Below are 8,883 nucleotides of genomic sequence, written 5' to 3' on the forward strand. Positions count from 1 at the left end.
GTGCAAAGCCTCCACAATTATTTATTGTCACCCATGCATGCCCTCCTACAGCTGAGTGGAGGTGTTGGTCCCATTGCCAACTGGGGAATAAAGGAATAATTGTTATATATGCTTTATTATCCTGAATAAATGATGCACTGTACACATTGGAAAAGACATTGAAAACTCAGAATGAATTAACCACCTTTCTGCACAATGTTTAGGCTTCAAGAAAAAGCATGGACAACATGGCTGGCAAGGGTTAAGAATACCCATGAGAAAGAACTATTGAACTGTGCAGGGAGAGAGAGAGAGAATAACCAAATGTATGTTGAAATTAGGAGGATTTGGCCAGTTTTATTTACGTATCCTTAGTGATGTTGGAGAGCCTCTGGTGTTATCTGCAATCTCTACATCATTCCTTTCTTCCTTTGTCGTTGACTGTTTTTTATAAACACTGCCTTTGTTTTGTTACAGTTGGTTATGCAGTATCTGTATTATGGAGGTGCAGAGTCCCTCTTGATTAAAAACAATGAAATTATGGAGGTAAGATACATTTAGGTTAATTTCAGGGAGAACAATGCTAAATGATCTGTTTACTGTTTACCCAAGGGTACCTGACAACTGGGCAAGACATGAGCACTCCTGTGAGAGACATCACTGCCTCCCGCTGAGTGCCCAGAGTGCCCAGGTAGAAAAATAAAGATCACCAAACAAAATAGTTTGTCTGAAATAAAAATATCTACTGAGATGATTTGTGAGGCTCTTTCAAGGAAATGCAAAGCAGGTGTTACCAGTATCTGGAAACTATTCTCAGCAGCATATCTGGAAACAGCTCCCAGCAGCATAATACTTTGTCTTTTCTGTCTCTCAGCCTGTAGGTGAGGTGCTCTGTTGAGTTGGGCCAGTGAGCTTCTCTACAACACTCTTACTTTTGGCTTATTAGCCCAGGCTTATGTGTTCATATCTTTCTTCCAGAGATAATTATTTGCTACTTTCTTACTGTGTGTTAAAGTCCATTGCCATTGTGCCCATTTGCAGTACCCACATCAAGCCCTCTGGAACCGATTGAAACTTCAGCATAATCACATGTCCATAACCTCTATGGATGTTAGATCCTTCTCTTCCGGATACTGTATGCTGTCATTACCATCTCTGATCAACTTGACAATTCCAATTCAACAGAACTAAGATAGATTAGAGCAAATCTGTGGTAGTCACTCAGAAGCCTTCCTGTTGACAATTAACTAATGGTAGCCAAAAGGGATACAGGACAATAAGGGCTAAAATAAGAGCTACTGCCCCTATGATCTTTTATTATTGCCTACATGAGTTAATCTGTCCCTATCATAGAGTGATAGAATAGTTTGGGTTGGAAGGGACCTTTAAGATCTTCTAGTTCAACCCCCCCCACTATCGGCAGAGACATTTCCCACTAGACCAGGCTGCTCAAAGCCCCATCCAGCCTGGTCTTGAATGCCTTAAGGGTGGGGGTATCCACAACCTTGGTGGGCAGTCTGTTCCAGTATCTTACCACCCTCACAGTAAAGAATTTCTTCCTAATACCTAGTCTAAATCTGCCTTCTTCCAGTTTAAAACTATTTCCCCTCATCCAGTCACTATATGCCCTACAAAAAGTTCCTCCCCAGCTTTCCTGTAGGTCTCCTTTAGGTAGTAGATGGCCACTATAAGGTCTCCCCAGAGCCTTTTCTTCTCCAGGCTGAAGAGCCCCAGAGCTCTCTATGACACTGCTGTCCAGAGCACTGATGTGGGGTTTAACTCTTACCAAAATACCACTAACTGTAAATTGGGAACTGTTCTTCTTTGGGGTACAAAGTGGCTGAAACGAAGCAGTTATGATGGATACAGGGACATCCGTATATGAATCTTGCTAGCAACCAGAGGATGAAACTGGTCAGGACTGAGATCATCCCTGTGCACTGCAGATGGTGGACCCACGCTGACTTTCTGAGTTATACAGGAAAAGGTCACTGATTCTCTCATTCACAGATTTGAAACAGCTCCTTAAATTCCTGGCCCTTTCTGAAATAAGGAGAGTTTCAGACTAAAAAGCGCAACGGCTTTGTAGTGATGTATACGTAATCACCTAGGTTGTTAAAAAGTTGGTGCTGCAGTTCAGCTGGCTGCTTGCTCTACTTTTCTGCATCTCAAAACTTCTGTGACTCCAGAATGTATGGCTGATTGATTGATCTGTTGATAACAGATCTGGCTACGGTTCCTCACAGTTTAAAGTAATTACAAACCAGCACGTGACTGCTTGAGCCACAGAGGCAGCTGGAATAGGATTTAGCTTTATCTTTCAAAACTGCATTTAGCAACTTGCCTTATTACAAATATGATAACAAGAAGCACCAGAAATACTCCAAAGAAATCTTTGCTGCAATTCATAATTGAGGCCAGCTGGCTGCTATCACATCAGCGCTGCAGATTTCCAGCACTTGGATTTATTTATGGGACTAAAGCAGAACTTGAATGGACTGCATAGGGGAAGTAAGAATAATGTAATGGCAGTTTGAGGGTTTTGTTCCCCAGTGCTCCTAGCTAGAAGCATAAGGGCCATTCTGGGAATCATGAGAAGACTGTGTCCTGAGGTCTGTGTTGGTAAAGCCCTTACAAACACCAGAACCTGTGACCAGCTCAGCCTGAAAGGACCTTCCTGGGTTAGAGCAAGGCGTAAAGCAGTGAAGAACCTCAGTCTGCTTTCTAAACCAGAGCAGAGAGCCAGAAGCAATGAGGACTGCGGAAAATCAGAAAATGAAGCTCACTCCCCCAACTGTAAGAGGACAGAAAAGGAGCATTAGGGGCAATCCAATGGAAATCAGCTGGAGAAGCCACAATTTAAGCCAGGTTTTCATGCTGCAGGCTTCAGGTTATGTTCACTGTGCCATGCAGAGATCTCCAGAGCAGTGCCAGTCCAGGCTGCCTACCCTGGGTGGGCAATGTGAGTCCTGATGGCACAAGACTGTAGTATTACGGATGCACAACCCTCATGTTAGTGGTGGCCTCACATCAAGCTGGTTCTCAGTCATTTGGAGCCAGGTAGCATTTCAGACCCATGGCCTAGACATAACCTTACTGCTGCTGATGAGATAGAGCAAGGAGCATGTGGACACCTGACTCCGTTTCCCTGAGCCTTCTGAGGTGAGAAGCTTGAAGTTTATTGCCTCTCTAGGTTTTTAAGACTACCTAGGGTGGTTATTGTCATCTGGTTTGAATTCTTCTATTCTCATGGTCCTGGCCCTTCTGCTGACATCCTCACATCAAACCCACGTGTTCAGTTTCAGCCAGATCTTGAGGAACAGTTGAATCCAAGCCTTCCTTTCTTGGAATGTAGCTGCAGATCCCTATTTGCACGTTTGCAGAGTGACAAGGACCCTCCAATCTGCCTCTTCTTGACACACACACAAATCCCTGTTCCAAGGCCAGCATATGGACCTGAACAGGCTGTGGTGGTCCCTCTATGTCCACCTTCTCACAGCAGGATCTAGAGGAGACTACAGCAACCCTCTCATTCTGACTGACTGTCAGGGGTCAGTGCTTTAACTCAGACTGAAGCAGGGGCAGAGAAAAACTATAATGAAGCAGTAAAGAATCAAGCTCTGAATGTGTATTGCTCAGCAGTTTTGACTATTCTTTCTTTCCTATTTTTTAGCTTCTCTCTGCTGCTAAATTTTTCCAGCTTGAAGCTTTACAACGACACTGTGAGATCATTTGTGCAAAAAGCATTAATACAGAAAACTGCGTGGATATTTATAATCATGCCAAGGTAAAAATGACCACACATGCATGTTAGTTGGTCTGTCCTCATGCTCGTAGTATAAGTAGTAATGCATATGTCATGTGCTTACTATGTTTGTTGCATATTTAGCATTTGTCATTCCTGTACTGGGACTGTAAAAAGGTACTGGGAGAGTGACAGTCCCTAATCTTGTCTAAGAATGTCTTGGCAACTTCTCACCCTCCTACTATCCTCCAATGGTTCAGACTCTACTGGCAGGTCTGTATCTTACCACAGCGATCCAAATTGCTAAGTTACTCAACAGGAATCACCTAACTGAATAAGATATCCCTCCAGGCTGCATTTCCTCTTAAAGTTCCTGTTGCCTCCTGCCTAAACCCCACAGTGCTGGTGACAGCTTTTCAATATATGAAAATGCCACATTGTCAAAGTGTAATGTCTCACAGCCATGCAAGCACAGTAGTGAGAATTTTATGTCTTGGAGAGGGGACTGGAATTAAATCATTTATTTAGCTTGTGTGGAGGCCATTAGGCATAAAAGTGTGGCATGTTTTGACCTAGAATAGCCACGTGGACGAGATTCAGTTTTTCCCCTCATTTACTAAGTAGTAAGTTTTGGAAGATGGAAATAATACAAAAATAGTTGCAATAAATAATTTTAAAACAATCCTTGAACGATTTTCCTCACATGGAATACATGAAAATGTTTGTAGTGTGGTACTGAGGTTTGACTGAACAGAGTAATCCTGCAGATTGCTCCAAGCCTCTGCAAATCTGACCTCCATTCCAGTCAGCTATTTCCTACATTGAGTAGTAACATTAGATCTCGATGTACAGATACCATGCAATCAGTGTTGGATATAGCATAAAGTTCCACTTAAAATGAATAAAAAATGACGTGTATTTGCAGGACCACTTATTGTAATAGGAAATAAAATCACCAGTGCAGTACTCTCAAAAAATTCTTCATTTATCTTCAAGGTCATGAGGGAACTTCTCAGTTTATATTGCTATTACCAAAAGTAAATGGAACAATTTTGTTTTAAAAATGCTTTCTTTGGGTTGTGAAATATGGTTGTATCCTGATTGAAGAATGTTCTTATACCAAGCTTTAGGCTTGTCTGAGGGACTTCTACACTGCCAGTTCTGGCACTGAAGAAATCCAGTGTTCCAGTGGCTAAATCTGGTTCCTGTTTTCCAATAAGGGCTTCAGCCTGCAAGTTTCCTGTGCCTTTATCTCTCAGTAGAGTCAGTGCAAATGGTTTACTTGAGAGGTTTTTAAGGCCAGGGTCATGTTTGCATTGACATGTAGCACATTACAGAGATAGCTAAGCTAGCTGTGAGTGAAATCCTGACTTCTGGAATTGGTTAATCTACATCACTTCAGAGCTCCTCTAATTGACCCTGCTTCCAGTAAATTACCAGGGCTAAGCTTCATACTTCTATACCTAGAAGGTTTTCAGAACATGAACTAACACATTTAAAGCTAGTTCAAATACTTCTCCTCTGTTTGAAGAGTAGACTACTCCATCTTTTTGCTTCTGGTCTGTGTGTTGTGCAGCTTATTAAGCTGAGCCCAGTTCGTTCTGCTCAGAATGCTCCCACCACACTGCAGCTTCATTACTTGTTTATGTGAATGGCACATGGCAGAAGAGAACAGATGTTGTCATGAAGCAGGGGAGCTCTCAGGCAGTTCAGACACACTGGCCAGCACACTGTCTGCCTTTCCATTTCATAGGTACAATTTGTAGTCCTCGTTACTTTGCAAGATCAGATGCACCTGCAGGAAGTCAGGAGATGCTGAGATCTGCTTTTCCAGGTGAAAATGTGCAAGCAACGTGACCTGGACACAGGGAACACAGTCTTTCTCATCACAATTAAGACCTAATTTGGTGGAAGCATAGGATGAAGCGAGAACAGATTTGGAACACTGTCTGTGGTAGGGGCATATGTTATAGGAGAGGAGTGTTTATCAGTGTGAAGAGATGTAGGAATGAGAGTTTAGGGCCTTGGGTTAAGGAGGTGAAGTACTGCTAGAAATGTGAGAGAATGTGGATTTTGTCTCACTTGCAATTTAAAAATGGAATGGAAAATATTAAATTGTCTGTGATTTTCTGTTCATAGTATTGCAACATCTACGAAGGCAGTTTTTTGATCAGCATCACTTTCAGGGCTTCATTTACACATTACCTCCAGAAAAAGATGAAGTCACCAGGCAAATAGGACTTATAATGGTGACTGATCAGTTACCACCAGAAACCAGTTGTTTTTTACTTAAAGTCTCAGAAAAATCAATTGGAGTGTCAAGTATTTGTCTAAAACACTCAGTGCTTGCACAGCTTGCAAGCTGAGCCTCAGAACAAGCCTGACCAAAAAAAAAAAAAAGAAAAGAAAAGAAAAGAAAAATACAGCATTTACTCAATACTGTGGATATAATAAAATAATGGAGATAAATGGTGTTTCAGAGAAGAATAGAGATTCAAACATGTGCTATCACACCCAGGTGCAAAATAATGCACTCATAATTTGTTGAAAACCTGCATGGTTTGAAATTGAAATTTCCTCTGGAAGATAGAACCTACCTTGTCCTAATATATGTTCCTTCTCTCATTTTTTAACAGTTTCCACTCTTAGCTCCAAACGTAACATTAAGGTGGTGTAGGATAACAGTGCTGTGCAGTTGTTACAGTCTGGACCCAAAGCTATGAAATTTCCCAGCAGTCCTAGCCTCACAGATGCACCCCAGAGCCAAAGATTCATGCTTTTCTCAGAGCTCAGACTCAGCAGGAGCTTACCTGCGCAGGAGGATGTGCTGAGCTGTGCTCTGTACACTCACATAGCTTAAATTCCTATGTATCATGGCTGTAGCGCTTGCGTGACTGCAGGAACTAACCAGTGAGTGATGACCACTATGAGTCACCCATCAAATGGCCAGTATGGGTCATTGTGGTTTGCTCACACAGTTGAGCTCACACATCCAAGGGTTGCTCACACTTAGCCTCCATTCCTCCTCCAGAGATCCCCCAAAGCTGTTAGTTTACACAACAGGCTTCTGCAGTCAAGAATCCTACTCTTGCTAAGGATGGAGTTCACAAAACTCAAAGGTCACTTGTAGTTCTTCCTAAAGTTATGGGCTTAGGATGTGGCTAGTGGCATGAAATCATAGGTCTGGTGAACTCAGTGGTAAAACTCATAGCTATTTCTAAGGCACCAAAGCTTCATCTTCTGAGCACTGAATTTGTAACCATTGGTATAAAATCATTGGTATAAAATACTGTTTGATTAACTTGTGCCCCTGCAACATGCTTATCTGTAAGTGTTAACTGGGCCAGCGTGAAAGGCTCAGCTTGTGCGTTTGTTTATGTACAGATCCTAGCACTGTTCTTGCTGATGAGGTTTTATCAGAATGGTTATCTTTCTCTAATTTCACTTCTTGTAGTTTCTCGGAGTCACAGAACTATCTTCCTATTGCGAAGGCTACTTTCTAAAAAATATGATGGTCCTCATTGAAAATGAAGCTTTCAAGCAGCTGTTGTATGACAAGAACGGAGAAACGTCTGGTCAGAATGTACTACAGGACTTACAGAGGACGTTGGCCACAAGGATTCAGTCAATCCATTTATCTTCTTCAAAGGGCTCCATTGTATAAAGCTGAGGAAGACGGTAACGCTCTAATAAAGACCCTGCAAGTTAAGTCTCCTGTTGCAGTTGCTTAAATGAGTACACACAAAATAGATTCTACTTCACATCCAAATAGTTCCGTGTTGGCCAAAGGTGCTGCGCTGAGGCTTCCGCCTCATTTGGATGAGGGATATGGAAAACATAGCTCCTGTATGCATCTGAGCAACAGGCCTACTAGAGCGTCCAGTGCATCGGTGTTGTGCCCAAATTCTGAACACAAAAGTGTAGTCGTGGAGCTAGATGCCAACAAAAGCCAGAACTCACATCAGTGAACAGCAGCAGCCCCTGCCTGAGCGGTGGTGCCATGGAACACCTGAATTGACCAATTACACATTTAAGGCAAATGTTCCATCGTTTCACATTTAAGAACTATATCTATCCCGGAGTCCATTATACACTTAAAAAATGTAAGAACTGTTGTTGCTGTTGAGCAAAGATGGATTGTGTTAAGAGAGTGGGTAAGACTGTTACAACTGAGGAAATATACATACTGGCAGATTTTTAGGGGTGGGAACTTTTTAAATTGTTCATAAAAATAATGGGGTGGCCTTGTAGTTAAAAAACTATTTCTTAAGCTTAAAATTTCATTTTCAACAGTTGTGTTTGAGAATCTATGTAACATGTTTTGTTTTTTAAATGGTTAAAATGTACATTGTGTAAACACACATATGATCGAGTTTTGCTTGTATTCTTTCCTAAAGTGGTATAATCTTGCCTACAGGCTATGGTTACACCAAAGAGGTACATTACCCAGGCTATCTCTAATACAGTAGTTGGGGGGGGGGGCAGGAAAACTGCATGCTTCTTGTGATTTGGGGTTAAAAGCAATGACAAACTCAACATGCATTTGCATGGTGACTGTACCTGTGAAATGTTTTGTTCGTGCTTCGTTTTGCCAAGACAAATGCAATGTTACTTCTTGTCAAACTCCATTTGTAAAATCAGCATATTATTTTACTCAGTGCAGTTGGTTGTGATATGATACCCCCAGAGACCTTCTCGAGATGCTGATTTCTGTTTGTTACAGTGAAGGGATAATAACAGATCTTTCTTCTAGTGATGTGTCGATACTTTGCTACTGATCAGAGATTGTGTCCGAGTTTAGACTTTTTTAAATTATAATTAAATATGTACTATAGAATGATTTCTCACTGTATCCTGAGAATGTATAGGTTATCTACAATGCAGGGTTTGGGTGAGGTGGGATGGAGGGTGCGATTTAATGTCCGAACTTCATTTGTTTTGCAACCTGTTGTTAGCAAGACAGATCTGCTCTGTGCCACAACATTCCTGATGCTCTGTCTTTGAATAATGCTTTTCACGAATCTTTTGACTTAAAACACAGAGAAGACCACAGCGAGATGCAAGCAGAGATATTGCCTTTTCCGTGGCAAAGTGACATTAATGTATTTATTTTCTAGCATGCTGTTCAGAAGCTGTGCCCAGCTCATAGACTCTAGAAA

At 41.7% G+C, this 8,883-nt stretch overlaps 1 protein-coding gene across 1 annotated transcript in view; it reads left to right on the forward strand.

The window, feature by feature from the left end:
• Positions 1 to 7,388, forward strand: part of ABTB3 (ankyrin repeat and BTB domain containing 3) — a gene marked incomplete at both ends in the record, with an annotated part of 168,805 nt that extends 161,417 nt beyond the window's left edge. The window contains 3 exons of the mRNA XM_079539186.1: positions 457 to 525; positions 3,653 to 3,766; positions 7,179 to 7,388. Coding sequence (XP_079395312.1) covers positions 457 to 525; positions 3,653 to 3,766; positions 7,179 to 7,388 — 393 coding nt within the window. The remainder of the gene's footprint in view (positions 1 to 456; positions 526 to 3,652; positions 3,767 to 7,178) is intronic.
• Between the last annotated feature and the right edge of the window lie 1,495 nt (positions 7,389 to 8,883).

Source organism: Tetrao urogallus, assembly GCF_951394365.1.
Source record: "Tetrao urogallus genome assembly, chromosome: 1".
Classification (NCBI taxonomy): Eukaryota; Metazoa; Chordata; class Aves; order Galliformes; family Phasianidae; genus Tetrao; species Tetrao urogallus.